The sequence below is a fragment of the Papaver somniferum genome, chromosome 10 (genome assembly GCF_003573695.1).
Source record: "Papaver somniferum cultivar HN1 chromosome 10, ASM357369v1, whole genome shotgun sequence".
Lineage (NCBI taxonomy): Eukaryota > Viridiplantae > Streptophyta > Magnoliopsida > Ranunculales > Papaveraceae > Papaver > Papaver somniferum.
The window spans coordinates 96,511,002-96,532,183 of NC_039367.1; the positions used below are offsets into that span (position 1 = coordinate 96,511,002).

Consider the following 21,182-nt stretch of genomic DNA (forward strand, 5'->3'; position numbering starts at 1 on the left):
GCAGCTGTGGCAGCAGTTCAGGTTGCAGCTGAGCATTGTTGTTCTGGTAAGTGAAGAATGGGTATGAGGTGGGAAGATGAGCAGCTGAAATGGATTTGGGGTGATGCTGGTTATGTATGCAAGACTGGAGGTGGTAGTTGTGTTATTATTACAGGGAATCCAAGGAAGATTGCAAGGATGAACATGGAATTTAGGATGGATGGGTTGTGTAAGAATGGATATGCTGCTTAGATGAAGTTGTATCTGAAGTTGGTAGAAAACATGGTGTTTCAGGTGGTGCTGATAATGAAAGGACTACAATGGGTGTTTGAGCAGCAAAGAAGTGGTGGTTGAACTGAGAAGAAAACTGAAGCTGGCAGTGATGCACAATCATTGTGCATCAGCAGTTCAGGCCAGTGCAATGGCCTAGACAAATCCACTCATCCAATCCAGCTGAGTAAGATGCTGACTCGGTCTGACTTTGACCGAGTTGACCCCAGTCCGACCGATTTGACCCGTTGACCGTTGACCGGCGCAGACTTTGCCGGTCACCTGAGCTGTTTTCCGGTGACTTTACCGGCCGATTTCCGGCGACGATTTTGGACATATTTTTTACATGGGTTTTTCTCACATTTGGGCTTGGTGGACATCTTGCTATTGGACTTTGGGCTTTTGAAGACTTTACCTAATTTTGGAAGGGAGAAAAGCTACAAAAAGAAAAGTTTTCTACAACTTTTGATATCACGTATTGTTCTTGGATCTTTGGAGGAAACTACTTCTAGGGTTTGCTTTGTTGTCATCTTCTTTATTTATTTTATTGATTATGATTATGATGAACTCCATTATTATGAGTAACTAAACTCAATTATTGGTTATGGGATAAAAGTTGATTTCCAACATGTTATTTGATTCAATGAATTAGTTTTGTCTCAATACTTTATTGTTTATGTTTCATTATTAATATTGTCATATGATTTGAATGCTAGTTTGTTTGAGTCCGGAATCAATTAGATTAGTCTTCATCTCTATTGCTAGATTTGGGTTTTCAATACGAAAAAGTTGTTTGTCCTTGATTTTAAGTAGCATAATTGTGGGTAGTGCTTGTAGTGATACATCCTACTAGTCACATATGAATCATAACCTTTGTTAAAACGAATTAGTGCTTTTACACATTTTGTTTGCATTGATTAGTCTTATTTCATAGAACTTATAGCTCTTAGGGAGTTAAACTTAATTTTGATTTTTACACTTTTGGTTGCTTTGTAGGTAGATTTCACGTTAGCATCTTTTAATGTTATTTGTGATAAAATCGGGAAATAAACGGGATACTCTTGCGATCAAGATATCCTAGGACTTCTAATAGATGAGAGATTAAATTTCAATTATAATCATTGATGAAAATACATTTTTGTGAATGATACTATCTCGTCACCAATATCTTCTCCTTATTGATTATTCAATTATTTTATTGCTTTTAATTTACTTTCATTGTTTTGTTTATTTAGATAAAACAAACCCCCCCCCCTTTGGTTACTAAGAAACTGAAAATTGATAACAACAAAAGCCTCTCTATGGGAACGAACTCTTTCTTATCGCGTACTATATTTATTTCTAGTTGAGTGAGGAAGTGAATTATATTTGCACGGCTGACAACCGGTCAGTGTCATGTTCCACGGCAGAACCCTTAGTATTGACCGACATCATCTTCGTATATAACAAGACACAATTCTTACTTCATCGTGCCAATGGAGAACCATGCCAACCACGTCTCCGCACCAAGGCATGCCAACCATGTCAACCGCACCACATGTGCCAATGGCATGTCGTGCCAGCCACATCTCCGCGCCAAGGCATTCCATCATGCCAGACACACCACCATGCCAGCAACGTCTCCGCGCCAAGGCATGCCAACCATGCCAGCCGCTCCACATGTGCCAATGGCAAACCATGCCAGCCACGTCTCCGCGCCAGGCATGCCAACCATGCCATCCGCACCACATGTGCCAATGATATGCCGTGGCAGCCACGTCTCCGCGCAAAGGCATGCCAGCATGCCAGCCACACCACCGTGCCAATGGCAAACCATGCTAGCCACGTCTCCGCACAAAGGCATGCCAGCATTCCAGTCGCACCAGATGTGCCAATGGCATGCCGTGCCAGCCACATCTCCGCGCCAAGACATGCCAGCATGCTATCCACACCACCGTGCCAGCCACGTCTCCGCGCCAAGGCATGCCAGCCGCACCACCGTGCCAATGGAAAACCATGCCAGCCACTCCTCCGCGCCAAGGAAGTCCAGCATGCCAGCCACACCACCATGCCAATGGAAAACCATGCCAGCCACATCTCCGCGCCAAGGCACGCCACCATGTTGGCCTTAAACCATGTCGCTGGCTGCCAAATAAAGGGTTGCAACAATCAACGACCACCCTTCCATCTCAGACGCAGATCTTAGCCATCCAAGGTCACCAACCAACGCATGGTAACCTTTGGCCCAACGCCAAAACCCTAGTTTTGGCCACGCCTAAACCGCGCCAAGGCATGCCAACCGTTCCACATGTTCCAATGGCATGTCGTTTCATCCACCTTGCCGCGCCTAAACCATGCCATGCCGTCCTTTCCTTTACGGCTGCCAAAACGAAGGGTTGTAACAATCAACGACCACCCTTCCATCTGAGACGCATATCTTAGCCGTCCAAGGTCACCAACCAATGTATGGTAACCTTTGTCCCAAAGCCAAAATCCTAGTTTTGGCCACGCCTAAACCGCGCCAAGGCATGCCGACCATGCCACATGTGCCAATGGCATGCCGTTCCAGCCACCTTGTCGCGCCTAAACCATGCCATGCAGACCTTTCCTTTACGGCTGCCAAAACGAAGGGTTGCAACAATCAATGGCCACCCTTCCATCTGACACGCAGATTTTAACCGTCCAAGGTCACCAACCAACGCATGGTAACCTTTGGCCCAACACCAAAACCCAAGTTTTGGCCACGCCTAAACCGCGCCAAGGCATGCCGACCATGTCACATGTGATGATGGAATGTCGTGTCATCCACCTTGCCACGCCTAAACCACACTATGTCAGTCTTTCCTTCATGACGTTGGATGCCAAAACGAAGGGTTGCAACAATCGACGACCAACTTTCCATCTAAGATGCGGATCTTAGCCGTCCAAGGTTACCAGCTAACGCATGGAAACCTTTGGCCCGACGCCAAGCCCTAATTTAGTTGCGCCCGAACAATACCAAAACCCTAGTTTTTGGCCGCGCCTAAACTATGCCAAAATCCTAGCTTGGCCATGCCTAACCATGCAAGGCATGCTTTCATGCCACTGGCTACCAAACGAAGGGTTGCAGTAATCAACGGCTACCCTTCCTCTCAAGATGCAAAATCTCGTCTGTTGAAGGTCACCACCGAGTCGGCAAGTCTCCCAAGCTCAACTTGCCAAACAGCAGCAACATGCTACATGTTTTCCACGAAAACACTCGAGACATCAACACATGTCACAAACTGGGGGATGCTCATTGGGGTATTGGTTTGGCGGTTTACATCATGCGGCGTATACTACTCCCATTACAAGGCAGTGTCATAAGGATGAGGCGGTTAGTAAATACATGGAGTAATGGCAAAACGCTTTCCTTCGTTATGGAACATCAATTCCAGGCGTTACCAGTTACCACCTCCTCTCATTTACTCAACCGTTTCCATTTCTTATGAGACCAGAGTACGTTTCACTTCGACTTGTATAAATAGGTTTACCTACTTTCACCGAACAACAAGTTTTGGTCAGGAGCACACAACACTCAGAAATCACTTGTTAGCTTTCCCATCTGTTAGATTTCACTTTCTGATACAAGTCAAACAACTACTCTTCCAGAATCAACTATTCTGGTCTCAACGCTCTCTTCGCTTCCCTCCCAAAAACCAACCCTTCTCCTTCACTTTGTGACCGAAGCAAGTCTGGAACGACCATTTCTTGGTTTAGGCCGGATTTGTACAGATTGATCTCCCGAATCTAAAGTACTCCCTTGTAGTACATTGTTTAAGGTTTAAGGTCGTTTCTCACCCACAACACACAAAATTACCGAAACCAGCAGAAACTGTTTTCACCCTCAAACAGGTTGATATGAGAGTAATCATATGGCTAATCTCGGTTAACTATTTGTGAACCAACCTAGTGTACACTTTTAGGTACGGTTACATAAACCTAAATAAGGGTACATTTCATTTGTGTGTAACAAGCTAAGTTCGAACTAACGGTTGAAAGATATTAGCTTGGTTGAATCAGTTTTTTCATCTAACGGTGATTATTGAATGCTTTGTTACCAAGGTAACTTGGATTGCAAAACCTGATTTGAAAACTATATAAAGGATAACTCTAGCAACTGGGAAAACTAATCCCCACACCTCTTGTGTGTTACTAGTTGCATAACTAGAGTCGATTCTCCTTTAACCTCAGGTTTCTTCTCGAAAGGTTGTAGGTTAACGACTTAAAGACTTCATTGGGATTGTGAATCCAGACCCAACTATTATCTTTGTGGTTGCGTGATCTGATCTTGTTGTTTCTATCGTGTTGAGTGCAATTGGAATAATTGGCTCGAGATTTTATATCTCTGATAGGCAAGGTAGAAAAGTAATCACAAACAAACTTCGTCTCATCGTTTGTGATTCCACAATAACTTATTTCTCTAGTCGATTAAGTTTATTGTGAAGTGATTGATGATACTAGGTTGTTCTTTGGAAATATAAGTCTGGTTTATCAATTGGTTCCTGTTCACCTTGATTTATCAAAAGACGGAACAAAAACTCTTGGGTATTTCTGTGGGAGATATATTTATTCAATCCAATAGACTTTTTTGTGTGAGACAGATTTGTCTATCAATTCTTCGACTTTGGGTCGTAGCGACTCTTAGTTGTAGGTGAGATCAACTAAGGGAATCAAGTGCATAGTATTCTACTGGGATCAGAGACGTAAGGAGCGCAACTGTACCTTGAATCAGTGTGTGACTGATTAGGGTTCAGCTACAGTCCAGTCTGAAGTTAATTGGTAGTAGGCTAGTGTCTGTAGCGGCTTAATACAGTGTGGTGTTCAATCTGGACTAGGTACCGGGGTTTTTCTGCATTTTTGGTTTCCTCGTTAACAAAATTCTGGTTTCTGTGTTATTTATTTTTCGCATTATATTTTGTTATATAATTGAAATATCACAAGTTGTGCATTAAGATCAATCAATTAGAATATCCAACCTTTGGTTGTTGATTTGCATTGATTGACACTTTAACATTGGTCTTTGGTACCGTTCAAGTAACTCCTCTTATATTCACTCAGGCTCGCAGATTTCTATTTGCTGATTTCAGATTGAATTAAGAGTTAGAGATATTAAACTCTTTCATATACTTTACTCTAGATTGAGTCTGACTGTCTAGTTGATTCTTTAGAAAGTGTATTGGAGTAAGTCCTCTCAGATTGCCAAACGAATTGTTGGGTGTGGTTATGATACCACCGCATTTTCACAAGGGATCACCTTTTCTCAAACTTCTTTGAGGTAATTAGTAAACCTCACTAGGTGCAACATTTAGAAAAATAGAAGCGGAAACAGTGGAAATGCATTGTTCGATCATCTTACACCAAGTCTCAGAAAAACCTAGTTTCTCAAGATATTTATATGAGGAAAGACCATTCTACTCTGTCAAATTCTTTGGACATATCTATTTTATTTCTTAACTCCTTACCCCCACCCCATCCTTAATTAGTATTTTTCTTTTTCATGGAATGCAAAACTTCATGAGCTATTACAATATTATTTTGTATTTTTCTACCAGCTATAAATGCAGTTTGAGCAAGAGAAATAATCTTTTGCAAAAAAAAAATCTTAGCCTAGTAGCTAATAGTTTTGATATATGATCTTATAACTGACATTGCATAAATTGATTGATCTAAAATCTAAAGCAGCCTTAGGACAATTATTCTTACAAATAAGAGCAGTAAAATTATGATTAATCTGTTTTAGCATGTGATTAGAGAGAAAAAATGGAACCATTTTAATTACACCGGATCCAATAGTTTCCCACATTAATTGGTAAAAATCTAGTGGGAAACCATCTGGACCTGGAGTGAACCAAAGTTTGTCAAACACCCCACTTTTAACCTCCTCATCAGTTGCAGAAGCAGTATGAAACATATTATCAGCCTCAATAATACAATCAAGCATTTTATTCAAATAAGAATCAGGATCAGGAGGTTACTTCTGCTCATATCCCCAACAATATCTCCTAAGTTCACCAGCCATAAAATCTCTATCAGATAACCAAATACCTAGTTTATTTTGTAAAGATTCTATCTGGGTTTGTTTTTTCTTAAATTTGCCTTTTGATGGAAATATGATGTGTTCCCATCGTTTAGTTTTCTAGCTTCATCCTTACCCCTTTGTCTCCAAATATCCTCTTCAACATCATACCAGTACTTAGGATCTTTAGTAAGTTCTTCTATCCTAGTATTGTTATTTCTAGTTAAATATGCCAATTATGATTCAATATTTGGAATATTAACAGTGATGTTACCGAAATGACTATTATTCAAATCTTTCGAGATATGTTTGGTCTCTAAAAGGCCTCTAGTGAGATTAAAAGCATAAGCTCCTTGAGATTGACAATTCCAACCATTTTTATTACATCGACACAAGTGGAGTCTTTAAACCAGGCTCTAGTTACCTTGAAGGTTTCTTACTGGTGTTGGATAAATTTAAAAGAAACCAAAAGGATAGAATAGTGATCACTTCCCACAACAATAAGATGATACAAAGATGCATTAGGAAAATTATCAAACTAGTCTATAAAACTTATAACTCTATCTAATCTCTCTAGAATGAGTTGGTTTTCATTTATATTGTTTATCCATGTAAAAAAAAATTAGCGATGTAATTCATACTATGCAAATTATTACTAATCAAAACAGCATTACTGGTACCCAATTCAGATCGATTAAGCCTTATGACTCTCCAAGGATTATCATGCTGACTCTAATATTTCTAAAGTAATCCCATTGCATCTTTCTATTATCATCATTTATAGCACCATAAATGCAAGTTAAGAGAGTACCAATATTTCTGCGGTGAAATTTAACCAAGCAATTGATAATATTGTATTGAGAATCTATAATCCTTAAATTAAAACCATCTTTCCACAACAAGCAAAGACCACCAGACAAACCAACACGATCCAAGAAGAATGAATTTGGGTACTTATATCTAGCAGTAAGGTATTGCATTCGTTTTTTTGTTTTTTTTGTTTATAGTCTCAGAGAAAAAGAAAATGTCAGTATCATGAGACCTAATCAGCATTTGTAAATGATTCCTAGTATATTTATTATCAAAACGACAAAGTATTCCAAGAAAGCACCTTCATATCTTTTTAGTAAAATAAATATTTAGAAAGGTTCTATTTAAAATGTTTAAACAAAAACTAAATGCAGGGAATAAGTTTTTAGTTGATACATTTTATTTTTTTGTATTTGAATGCCAGAAAAATACCTTATTCTCTCCATTTTCGTCACAAGATTTTGTCTCTTTGGTATTGTCTCTTTAGGTTACTGGTGTAACATGGATGCTCTTTTGATTGTTGAACTGGTTAGTATTTTCCTTATCATAAGCATGATTTGTGGCACCATTTCCTCATTTTCTTTCCCCAGTCTTATACTCTCATCATCTTTCCCCACAACTACTATGTTCCCAATATCAACCAGTATTCCAGATTTTGGAGGGACGTCGAATGGAACATATCTAGTAATCTTCTTTGGAGTTTGACTTGCAGGTGTAGTATCAGTTTTGACCTTTTTTGTTCTTTGAAGCATCAGTTTTGACTTGCAGAATCGTACATTATTCTTATTTTTAACACCCACCTTTCCAAGAACATGCAGTTTCTTATGTAAAGCTTCCAAGTATTTTGAAACCTTCTTACAACACCCCTTTGAGAAATTTATAATATAGCAGTTTGGAAAAATTGTGTGGGTTTTTTTTCCATAAAATACCTGATCCATCTTGTCATCCCTGAAGCAGTAATAACCATTACTCCTCTTCTTAATGGATTGTTAACATCAATCTTTACACATACTTTGACTGGTATTCCTGGTTCAGGAACAAAATTTGGTGGATAAATGACTTGAACTTCTCCCATAAGTTTCCCTATCTCTTCCACAACCTTTACATTCTTATGTTCAGGTAAGGAATTCTTCAATTGAATCGCAAACCATTGAATATTTCAATTCAATTCCTTGTACATCTGCATCGGATTATATTCATGGAGTAAGACCATGTTACCATTAATGCTACATGGTCTCTCATCCACCACCTTCTCCAGTGTATCCCTGCTTTGAACTTCAAAACCATGATGTTTCTATCATTTTCCATTACTTGCAGCTCTTCTTGCGGAATAAAAGGCCAAGTGCAACTTATGTGTTTTTCCACAGCAAATAAACTCATTTTAAAAATTCATAAAAAATCTCTCCTACCAAAATTTTTTTTTTTTTTTTTTGATTCCCAAGCATCAGAATTCTCATCCTAATGATAGATGTATATACTTCTTCAGTGTTACCCAGGGCTAAAGTTGCATTTTTGAACTTAAGACAAATCAGTAACCTCAATTTGGTTTTCCTCCGCCATTTCTAGGGTTTGAAGGTTGATTGCAACAATTATAAATATTTTATGTCTATGGTTTGTGGTTATTCCAAAATCTCTAATTACAGAGTTTGGTTTAGGGTTTTGAAATGGTATTTTTGAATATCCGGCATGGAGATATTTGAGGAATGAAAATCCGAGATGGAAAAGGAATTTAATAGTTGACTGTAGTTATAGGTATTGAGCTTAGGAAAGTTAGGGTTTGCATGACCATTCTTATCAGCTTGCCACACGTGCGATTTTTTGCTTACAATGAATCCGAGTTGAATCGTCTGTGTTGGATATGAAAACTTTTCCATCCCCAAGAAGAAGAGCTAGCAAACCACATTATCACACCATCTTCAACAAGATTATCAACAAAGGCAGCAAAAGCTTTAACCAAGATATAAACACCGGAAGATAAAAGGTACTTAAAGTACTTGATTTAAAAGAATATGACAGAGAAGGGAATTTAGTCAAAGCTTTGATCTTAGTGGCATCCCTTAGTGTAAAAATTTACGACTTATCAGATCAAGACTTAGGAGTACACAATATGTAAACACATTTAGAGAGAAAAAAGAATTTAGCTAGACTTGGACAACAACAAAAAATCAAAAATACAACATAATTTTGTAGAAATGAAAACTCAAGCTTGATCAAAATCTTCAATTGCATATAGTATGAATTTAGAAGCAACAAAATTTAAGTTTGGAGAGGGATATGATAAAAAAATTCTACTAAGCCCAACCGACAATGACTTTGAAGCTAATATTTTTGGTGACATGTTATTCTTATAAGTCTCTACATTCCAACCAAAAATGGGAGCATTCCGAGATGTATAAAACCACCATCTACGATTATGAATATCAGCTATTGAAGATTAACGGTTGAAATTAAAATTTGTGGATAGTGAAATTTCGTATTTCGGAACACACTCATTTTTGGTAGGAATGTAGAGTTTTATATGAGGAACATGTCAACAAAATCTTAGCTTCAAATTTATTGTCGTTTAGATTTTATAAAAAAAAATGGTGCCGCCATATGAAAATTATGTCATTATAACCATGTCAACGGATTCTACCTCAATGATAAAATATGTAAATTTAGTTGAACATTTTGTAATTGGATAAACTGGGGGGACTTGTATGATCGTCGATTTAACATTATCTAATCTAATTCTTACTCCCTCCGTACCACATATATAGGAGGAGTAGTCAAAATATCTTAGATTAAAATTTTTCTTTGATTTTATAAATTTTTATGTCTTTTACGACTTTACCCTTAATTATATTCCCAATGTTAGAGATGTACACTAAATTGTGATGATTCCCGAGCAAATAAATAAGGATAGTAGAAGTAAAAAAATTATTTTGGAATTTGGACTATATCTATATAGTGGTACAAGGAAAAATGAAAATTCCGCCTATATAATATAGGTTCGGTGGGAGTAATTAATATCATTAATTTTCCATTAGCACTAATTAAAATCTAGGGCATGTCAGTCACTAATAAAAAAAATAGTAGGATAATGAGTCATTGGAGATTACTGTTTTACTCATTTTTTTGTCCTCATTCAGCCCCAGATTATCCCCCAGTGCAGCCCAAACCACCGATAGCTTAATACGGAGTATTTTACCAAGATAGAGCGGGCGGGCTAAAAACTGGTCCATGCTTAGGCCAGAACCCAGAGAACTAAAACTGGGCACACCTAAATAGATATCAGGTTGCCGCTAACAAAAGAAAAAAGAAATTACAAAGAGAGGGAAATAGGAGAGTTGGAAATTGGCGAGATTGGGAGCATTTCTGTTGGCTCGTCCTATGATGTGATTAAATTGGCTATCTCCATTGATTTGGCAACCTATAAGATCTGATTTATCATGTTCCTTACTTTCCATGGGGTCTTTGTTCCGCATTAACGAAGACATTGGATGACGATTAGGGCATCACTCTCCAGAATTATTCTCTTGAAATTTCGATCTTTAGCAATCCGAATGCCAAGAATTAAGGCTATCTGGCTTCAGTCTCTAATGGGTTTGAAGCTTGGACAACAGAAACAGCGGCAGCTTGATTATTTGAAACTTGAAAGCTTCATCAGAGTTGATTTTGATGAATTCTTTGGGGCGCAAAGTCCAGATATATCAACTGAATTGAGATTATCAGTTGACATAGGGATTGTCTGCTCCACTGAAGTTGGATGGAGAAGGAGCTGATGCAGGTATTTCATCTTCGCTTCCCTTACAATGTTCTGGATTCTGAAATTCTTCTTCTCGAGAATAACTGCATTTCTTTATTTTCCATATACTCCACAACAGACATGCAAAGATTGCCCATTGTCCCCCAGCTGAATTCAGTGGTTTATCAGGTCTGGAAGGTTTTATTATGTCTTGGGTTATTCTCATGGAGTAATTGGAAGCAAAATGGGCAGCCTGAGTAACATGGCACTTGACACAGATATGCCCGGACCGTTTCAGTCTAGCAATGGCAGAGGAGACAAAGAGCGTAGGGAATGCTGATGAATTTACTGGTGGTTCAATGAATTACAACACCACCGTGCCGGATCCTCGACAAGAAAATGTGAACTCTTGGTGGAGGTTGTTTGTATTTTCAGAATTTCAACTAAGGAAATCAGGATTTTTACTTGAAGTTAATGCTCTTTTATTGAGCAGCTATTGGAAAGACTTTGAGCTAAATTCAGCACTCCGGGTGAAGATCCAGATGGACCAGACCGGCTTATCTTCGAGGTGCTCTTCAGGTATGGAAATGATAGCAATTTCCATGACATTGTGTGGAGAGGAATAGATAGAAAGAGCTTCTTGATTCAATTGTTTAGACTGGTGGTCAATTAGGTCGCTGACTGTCTTCATGTTTGCAGGAGCCAGATTGCAGGCGTCATGGCTTGAAGTCAGCAGTTGTAGGGATTTTCAAGTTGATATTGCTTCCATCTCCAGCGAACCAACATGTACGTTGTGGCTTGAACTGAGTTGTAGTTGCAGTTTAATAATTGCTGCTCTGAAGGCTTATTTTGTCAAGTCCACAAAATTATACAAATGTGAAAAACTCGGTTCGGTGGAGTTTTTTTTTTCTGTCCACCCATCATTCTTGTTTTTTAAAATGGTTTACATCCTTTATTAAACCGCCCTAGATTTTGGAATCCTGGCTTCCCTCATACTTACAGCTATATATAACATTTTATGGTTAGGGATGTTAATCAAGAATGTCAATGATATAGACAGCACTTATGTTCAGGAGTTGAAGATGTCAACAAAAATCCTCATTCAAGCATTTTGACTCTTCATACTTGCATCCAAAGTGTCAATACCAGAGTTCCGTATAGGAGTGTATTCCCAGTTTCAGCTTCTGACGATCGAATTGTTCAAGAACTTCATAACTTAGAGACAATGCAAACAAGGGTATTCGTTCTACATATGGTCTCGCCATTAGGATTACGTATTTTCGAGAAAGCTAAAAAGATTGGTATGATGAGCAAAGGGTACTCATGGATTGTTACCGAAGGCTTAGGCTCTGATTTGAGTTCATTGAATTCTTCGGCTATTGACACAATGCAAGGAGTAATAGCTATAAGGCCATATATTCCTATGTCCAAAGAGCTTACCTCATTTGGAGTGCAATGGAAAAGAAAGTTTCAGAAAGAGAACCCAGATATTGACTGGAATTTGGATATTTTAGGTATATGGGCATATGATACAGTTTCGGCCTTGGCAAGTGCAGTAGAGAAACTTGAAAGCACCAGTCCTCGGTTTAGTAAGCAAAAAACAACTTTGAACACAAGTGATGTTGAAAAATTAGGTGTTTCTCAAGTAGGTCCTGAACTTTTGCATGGAATTTCAAATATCAAATTTAAAGGCCTGAGCGGGGAATTTCATCTTGTCGATAGGCAGCTGCAATCCAAAACCTTTCAAGTACTCAATGTCGTTGGAAACGGGGCAAGAGAAGTTGGAATTTGGACACTTTCAAATGGAATCATAAAGGATATAAGCTTAGTTGAGACTACTAAAACCACATACTTGACATCAAATAAAGACAGTTTACGCCCTATCATATGGCCTGGAGATACCACGGACATTCCTAAAGGTTGGGTAACTCCAACTAATGAGAATAGGTTAAGAATAGGGGTTCCAGTAAAACAAGGTTTTAATGAATTTGTCAAGGTAGAAAATAATTCTGGTAGTTATTCAGGATATGAAGTCACTGGTTATTGCATAGAGGTGTTTAAAGCTGCAATATATGAGCTGCCATATGCTGTTCTCTATGATCTCATTCCTTTTCAGGATAGCGAAGGCAAAGCTGGAAGTTACGATGATCTTGTGTACCAAGTGAATGCTCAGGTTAGTACTGTAATGCAGAATCCAACATAGACCTATCTTTTCCTAATATTGTAAAGTTATCTAACTTACTGATTAAATATTGTTGTATTCTTAACAGAAATATGATGCCGCAGTTGGGGATATTACTATTACCGCCAAGCGATCAGAGTTGGTTGATTTTACGTTGCCCTATGCGGAAGGAGGGGTGTCAATGGTTGTGTTAGTGAAAAAAGATATGAGCAAGGATACATGGGTATTCCTCAAGCCGTTGGAGTGGAAGCTCTGGGTAACAACAGGGGCCTTCTTTTTTATCATTGGTGCTGTCATTTGGATTCTCGAACACAGAGTAAACAGGGAGTTTAGAGGAGGGCCTCATCCTCTGTATCAGTGGGGCACCATGCTTTCTTTCTCCTTCTCAACGTTTGTCTTCGCACAGAGTAATATTACTTCACTTTTTCTAGCTACATGGCTTTGTATATAGTTCTAATTGTGTCTAAAAGCTTGGTGTTTCAATCATCTTGCAGAGGAAAGAGTGCTAAGCTCTTTGGGCAGATTTGTAATTGCAATTTGGCTTTTTGTTGTGCTCATTATCACACAAAGTTATACAGCAAATTTGACATCCATGTTAACGATTCAACGATCTGATCCAACGTACACTGATGCTATAGAACTTAGGGATCGTCGGTACAATGTTGGTTATCAGGAAGGTTAGTTTGTGTTTGGAATGTTAAAAGAGATGGGTTTCTATGAGTCCAATCTTATAATCTTCAAGTCTCCTAAAGAATTTGACGATGCTTTCTCGAATGGGACAATTGTTGCTGCTTTTGAGGAGCTTCCCTACATTGAACTCCTCCTTGCAGAATATTGCAATAAATACATGATGGTCGGAGAAATCTATCAATATGATGGACTTGGTTTTGTAAGTCTCTACTTTTCTTTTCAACAATTCCTTAGATTTAATATGTCACCGTAGTACAGTGGCGAAGTGTTTGAAACTCGTCAGCATGCACCTATTGTCATTGATCTTGGTTGGCATTATGGTTCTCGAACTTACATGAATACTCTTTTGTTCACAGGTATTCCCAAAAGGTTCTCCCTTGGGTCCTGATATTTCAAGAAAAATCTTGAGCATAAGAGAGGAAGGTAAAACGAAAAATCTTAAACGAGCTTCGTTTAAGACCCAAAGATCTTGTTCAGACAGGGACCCCTTTGCTTCATCAAATAGTCTTACTCTCAGTAGCTTTTGGGTCCTTTTCCTGATAACAGGACTCTGTGCAGCATTCGCAGTAATTGTCTACTTAATTGTTTTCTTATGCGAAAACAAACAAATCCTGAACGAGCCGAATTCTACAACCTGGGAAAAAATCATCGATTTGCTTACAAAGTTTTACGAATATGACGAGAACCGGATGATCACATATTTTGAATGCAATCCTGTGTGCAGTGAGCGAAATAAAGCCACGGTCAATGGAGATCAGCATGCAGCAGAAACTGTAGATTTTGGTGATTCACCTCCACGGGTTGAGAATTCTCCATCAATAATGGGTTACGGAGACGTCACCCCACAGAGTGGCAACTTTAATACAGCAAGAAGAAACTCTAGAACATTGAATGCCGATTACGATATAGATATTGGATATTTTACACCTACATCAGAAGGTGATAGTACAGAATTTGGAAATTGTACGCCAGGAGATAACGATTCCGTGTCAGGCATTAGAAACTCAACTTTACACATTTTAATGACACAGCAAGGTCATAGGGATTTTGAGGAACATTAATCTTTAGATTTTATACCTATCTGTACAGAGTTTGGATCTAATTTTAATTCTTCAAAATTGTTTATGTCGAAAATGTCTGTAGATTTATTGATTTCAGATGTGCAGTGTAATTTTTTTAATTGTTGAATTTTATAGTTCATCGAAATGATTGTTATCTTAACTTTTCTAGTCTCTTCACTCCTTTGTATTGGAAAACTTGGATATTAGCAGGTCCGTTCAGAAGCACAATGTTTCCGTCGAGATTGCATTTCAGTAAGTAGAAGACAAGGATCGTAGCAACTTCCGCGATCTCGCCAGCAGCGAAGGATTGGAAGTGCGGGACCAACAATTTCCGCTTAGAGGCATTGCGTCTGAGTATAATGATTTGGATTTGTTTGTATTACTTTTTCAGATGATTTGACAAATACTGGGATTTGAAGTGAAGGACGGTCAGTTGTGATTAGCAAATTTTCATCTCCCAAAGTATAAAAGACATATAAGTTATGGTTACTGAGGGTCGAACCTTTGACGTATGTACCATAACTAGCGACTTATGAGATTGGTCTCTCATTTAGTCCCACATCAATCAATTGACACACGATAGGTACGTATATATACTGTCAGTTTCACAGCAAGGTTGTCCCTTCGGGGACATCCGATAAATGGCCCCCGGGCAAGGATGACTCACAAATTGAGAAATGGTGTGCCATATCTAATTCAAATCCAAATCTAAACCCTTTTGCAGTACTCCGGGTACCAAGTACTGGGTCTGGCGGAGATAAACCGTGCAACGATATGAACAGGGAGTGGACACACTATTCTAGTTGGGTTTACGCATTCGCGACCGTTAAAGTAGCATATCCACTTTATCCCTGTCCAGGGACAGAGCAAGGAGCACTTTTCGTGTCCTGTTTGTGATGAACATGGAGTATTCACAAACATGGAGTGGACACATTATTCTAGTTGGGTTTACGTATTCGCGACCGTTAAAGTAGCATATCCACTTTATCCCTGTCCAGGGACAGAGCAAGGAGCACTTTTCGTGTCCTGTTTGTGATGAGCAAGGGGCACTTGCCGGCCTGTCAGAGGATGGTTTTACATGTTCACATGTTGTAGTGGTCTGACCATTAGCACAAATCAAGAAATGGTCAAAATATTTTTGATTTTTTAATAGCTTCCCAATATGGCCATATCTAAGTTGTGACCAATGATTCTGGCCAAATCCAAATCTAAAGCCTTTTTCCAGTAGCAAGTACCGGATCTGGCGGAGATAAATCGTCTAACGATCTTATCTCCAAATATGTGGTAAAATTTTTACACCGGCTGTCTGCGGGCTTAACTCAACTTACCTATTGGTAAGAGTAATCCTTAACATATTTCATGTCGTGTTGGAATGGACACGCTACTCTAATTGGGTTTACACATTCGCGACCGTTAAAGTAGCATATCCACTTTATCCCTGTCCAGGGGCAGAGCAAGGGGCACTTGCCGGAGGATGGTTTTACATGTTGGCATGTTGCAGTGGTCTGGCCATCAGCACAAATCGAAAAATGGTCAAAATCTTTTGATTTTTTTTTTAGTTTCCCAATATGCTATATCTAAGTTGTGACCAGTGGGTCTGGCCATCTGCACAAATGGTCGGAATTTTTTTGATTTTCTTTTCTTTTTAGTTTTTATGATTTTTTTTTTTTGGTTTGCCAATGTGTATCTAAGTTGTGACCAGTGGGTCTGGTCTGGCCATCAGCAATTCTACATGCTCTGATCTTTGGTACTTCGGTATGGCAAACAAAGAAATAGATCATAGCAACTAAAAGAAAAAGATCATAGCAAACAAAGCTCAAAGAGACAATTTATTTATAAGAAAGAAAAAAAATTTACAACGAATGGAGGTCTGAAAGAGACCTATACAAGAACTGTCAAAGCATTTACATATATAATTGGGTAGACCAGACTGGTCCTGTCCCGTACTACTACGAATAATTTGGCGCCAATGGCCGCCTTCATGTGGATGGGATCTTCCTCAGCGCTTCTCTTTTTTGCTCATGCCTTTACTCTGTGAGCAGATTATGACTGGCCAATACCAATTAATCTCAAAAAGCTGTTTCCAGGTTCCTTCCAATAGAAACCCTGTAAAAGGATAGGAAAAACGTTGCATGCTGCAAAGATATAGATCACCAGAGCATGTTTTCCCATCCATTCAAAAACCAGAGTTGGTATTCTAATACTAAATGCATCAGCCATCACATAAATTGCGGCAAAAAGAAGGCCTGCGGCACCAATTGTAACACATGTGTAACTTAAAGAGTAGAGGGCTTTGTTTATGTGCATCCCACAGAAATCCAAAGTGAATCCCACAACAACTAGACCAGCTGAAGGGTTCGTCCAAGATATTATCCTATCCTTGTGATCCTTGAAGTGTACTATAATATGACCAAAATGCAGACCAATCATGCAGGTAACAACTGCCATCACAGAACTTAAAATTCCTTCAGGGTCAAATGGGGCTTGACACCAACTAGGTGCATTGGGTGGAAGTGGGCCGTTGTCTGGTGAGTTGATGCTGCATTCCTTTGTCCGTGCATAGGTCGGCTTCTTATATAAATGCTGAATGCCTAACAATTTACGGTCAATCATTCCAACAGCATTACAGCCAGGTCCAGTGTCTCCACGAACTCCACATTTTACCGATGTTATATTTGAAGAGAAAGAGGAGTTTTCATTAGGAATTTGGTACTCCCAATCAGCAACATGTAGCCCATACAGCAATGCAGTATATGTCACCGTAAGTACCAGAACAAATATCCACTGGAATTTATACTTCTTAAACATAGTTCGTCCTGATTTCACAACGCCCTCCCTCTTGAGCCAAATCTCGCATACAGCTGTTAACAGATATGCTATCGCAATTCTCTGTAGGGTACCCAACAACCTAATTTTTTGAATATCAACACCAAAGGTTAGGCTGTTGATACCATGTAAATAACCGCCTTGAAGCAGAATGCCGATGACAAAAAGTTTAAGCGCCCGAAGCACAGCTTTCTTAGTTGCGTCAACTCTGCACGGAAGTTTCTTATAGGCGAGAGCAAGAGCAACTCCAACAATAAACAAGAAGAACGGCATGACAAAGTCAGCTAAAGTAACACCATTCCACGGTGAATGATTAATAGAAGGTATGATACCACCAGCTTGATCTACAAGTACCATAAGCGCCACCGTGAGTCCTCTGAATACGTCAAGAGAAACCAGACGTGGCGGCTTCAAAGCAACACCTCTCCCACCAGTACCACCATCAGTACTGCTATTACTAACACTATTATTATTAATTGTTGACTCGTTCGGAATGTGTATGCAGTGATGATCATTAGGAACCGATGTTGAAGAATTCATAACTGACAAATCTTTATCAGCCATTGACACAAATTTCTGATTGCTAATTAATATTGTTATTCAGAAGAAGAGATGAAAGAATAAGAATGTCTACTGCGCCAATTCGAAGTGTTTGTTTATATGGAGGTTATATTTTGTCTCCAGACCTCTTCTCTTAAATAGGGAGAATGAGGAAACTAAAACAAAGTAGGATTCGGATATAGATTTTAAAAGCTGCCTTGCTTTTGTTTTTTCTCTATCAAATCAACCGCTTCTAAGTTCTAATTAACTTTGGGTCATGAAACTTGTCCCGAAACGTAGAAGCCATATTTGTCTAAATTATGCATTATGACTCAATTTTCCACATGGCGAAATAGATCTGGGACCATAGCTAGCTAGCACAGATTTTGCAAGGTTCATGCCCATTGATACGTACAAATATGATAAAGTTCATTTATATTTTAAATAAGTAATCACTTTTAGGTGGAAAAAATGTCGGTTAAGTGCATTGTTAGTGGCCTAACATATCTAATACTCCATATACGTGCAAACAAATTAAGTGATCCAGGCAACACATTGTGTCACGGGCGGCATCGGCTAGCCAACCTTGTGCATGATATATGCAGGCGAAACAAACACGGCTGTTGGCCTCTGTGTATAGCTACATCAAAAACACATAGATATTCATTCTGTAAAACAGAAAGACGTGTAAAATTGTACGTCTAGCTTGCTTAACCTCTCAAAAGGCGATTACAAGCATAGCCAACATGGAAGAGACAGAGTCTAGGACTTCTGGGGTTTCTTGTCTCTTGGTGAGATGCCAAGTCATTAACCAACTAAACTATATTCCTATTGGGCTAGGTTAATTTTTGTTGGAATGTCTGCTGTTCAGAGCAGTTATTATGGACCACAAGGTAAAAGGAAAAAAAATTGGAAGGATTTTACAAGCCTCCTACATGCTTATCAAATTCTATGTCGTCCTTGAGTGATGACAGCGATCTGAATTCAAAACCGGCCAGTATCATATCATAGGTGATTTTTCTTTATTTTCTTGCCTAACTATCTTGGGCATGGTTTGTAATAGGTTGCATGCCTTCTTAGTTTTTATTAAGGGGAAATTAGGGGGAGACCCAAAAAAAAATATATTCTCGTTCTCAGACCCACAATTAATTTTGTATACCGTGACACCCATAATTATATGAAATTATTATATGAATCAATACATAACTGGTTATGCATACTATCTTTTCAGGCATAACTCGTTATGCATACAATCTTTTTCAGGGGAATAATTGGCAGCGCAACTTGGACATAACATATCTAAAAATCCGCGCCTTAAGATTTTACAAATTTTATATCATTGGAAATCTTTTTAAAAGAGCTACGCAACGAGTACAAACAAGAATATCAAATTTTTGTTTTTAACGAAAAAATCGAAGGTGATCCTCATTTTAGGGAATTTTTTTGAAAACTTGATACTTAACCATTATGCAGTCACCAAAAACGATGCATAACATATTCTGCAGACGCATAACGGATTATGCAACCATTTTTTCGACTGCATAACAAGTTATGTATCTGCATAAAAAAGTTATGCATCTATAACAAGTTATGTAACCATTGTTTTGGTTGATTTTAGCCGTACATATAAAAAATTGATGCATAATGCAGTATGCATCCATATTTACGGATGCATATCAGGTTATGCATCTATTTTCTCGATGCATAATGCATTATGTAGCCATATTTTCGGACGCATAACAGGTTATGCAGGTTTTCTGGACTGCATAACAAGTTATGCAACAAATTTTGTAGATGCATAACAGGTTATGCATCCATTTTCACGAATGCATAACATGTTATGCAGACAGTTTCTCGACTGAATGACATGTTATGCAGTCATAACCACATCATCATCTTCTTTCATGTTTCATTAACTCCAACGCAAACCATCAGCTTTCAGTTATTCGGGGGCTCTTGGTCAAAATCATGTATTTACACCATCATCTTCTTTCATGTATTTACACCATCATCTGCAATTAAACCTGCATAACATGTTATGCAGGTTTTCTGGACTGCATAACAAGTTATGCAACAAATTTTGTAGATGCATAACAGGTTATGCATCCATTTTCACGAATGCATAACATGTTATGCAGACAGTTTCTCGACTGAATGACATGTTATGCAGTCATAACCACATCATCATCTTCTTTCATGTTTCATTAACTCCCACGTAAACCATTATCCTTCAATTATTCGGGGGCTCTTGGTCAAAATCATGTATTTATACCATCATCTTCTTTCATGTATTTACACCATCATCTGCAATTAAACCTTCTCACAACTCATCCAGTATTGCTTACTCCAACTCAATTCACGGCTGAGAGTTTCATAAAAATCTGAAATTCATTTCAAAATCTTCATTGAAAACAAGTTTTGATCATAAATCTATGATGACCAAACCGTGTTCTATAAACCCATTTAGGGATTTTTGCTGCTACCATTAATAACAGTAGTGAATTTAAATTTTAATGAAGAGAATCGGTAGTAAGAGTGTTCGTCGTTAATTCGAAGAAGAATACGATTTGGTGCTGCTGTTGAGATCAATCGAATTTAGGCATGAATTTGTTCTCGAAATCAATCGAATCTCTCCCTTTTTATGAGATCTAGGTATAGTGGAGAAGAAGAAGAAAAAAAAAAAAAAAGAAGAAAAAAAAAAAAGACAGAAACAGAATTTTATATATTTTGGGTTTGAGAATAATTTTCTTCCAGAATTTGGGTGCGGGCCTATAATTTTGGGAGTGTGGTTTCAAAGTAGAAACATCAGGGAGAATGGGTCTCCCTGTAGTTTTCACTTTTATTAAATCATGACGAATAATTTGGCTAACTAAGCAAATTTAGGGCTCATTCGGCTAACTAAGGAAATTTAGGAGTATAACTGTATAAGAGCTTCTCCAATGGTGAATATGGATGTTTCCTATGTGGCATCATTTTTAAGACATCTTTTGGGTATAAAATCCTAAATATTAGGAGAAAATAAATTTTATCTCCAACCCATAAAATGCTGAATCATTCTTTTACTTATTTGTATGTATACTA

General features: G+C 38.4%; 2 protein-coding genes across 4 annotated transcripts; one reads left to right on the plus strand and one right to left on the minus strand.

Moving 5' to 3' along the window:
- The first annotated feature begins 10,381 nt into the window (after nt 1-10,381).
- LOC113317462 (glutamate receptor 2.8-like) lies at nt 10,382-14,832 on the plus strand. 3 transcript variants are annotated; one of them, XM_026565577.1, is made up of 7 exons: nt 10,382-10,844; nt 10,942-11,381; nt 11,502-12,975; nt 13,073-13,391; nt 13,479-13,873; nt 14,031-14,097; nt 14,221-14,832. In XM_026565577.1, exons 3-5 carry the CDS (start codon nt 12,028-12,030, stop codon nt 13,664-13,666), a joined length of 1,455 nt encoding a protein of 484 aa, XP_026421362.1. In that variant the 5' UTR covers nt 10,382-10,844; nt 10,942-11,381; nt 11,502-12,027; the 3' UTR covers nt 13,667-13,873; nt 14,031-14,097; nt 14,221-14,832. The 3 variants fall into 3 exon arrangements, with proteins under 3 accessions (XP_026421362.1, XP_026421360.1, XP_026421361.1); XM_026565575.1 differs by having other exon boundaries at nt 11,502-11,588; nt 11,829-12,975; nt 14,031-14,832; XM_026565576.1 differs by having other exon boundaries at nt 11,502-11,588; nt 11,876-12,975; nt 14,031-14,832.
- A 1,806-nt stretch (nt 14,833-16,638) lies between these two features.
- On the minus strand, nt 16,639-18,203 carry LOC113316907 (heparan-alpha-glucosaminide N-acetyltransferase-like). Its single transcript, XM_026565066.1, has one exon. The coding sequence runs from the start codon at nt 18,123-18,125 to the stop codon at nt 16,779-16,781; it is 1,347 nt and encodes a 448-aa protein (XP_026420851.1). The 5' UTR covers nt 18,126-18,203; the 3' UTR covers nt 16,639-16,778.
- Nucleotides 18,204-21,182: the final 2,979 nt, after the last annotated feature.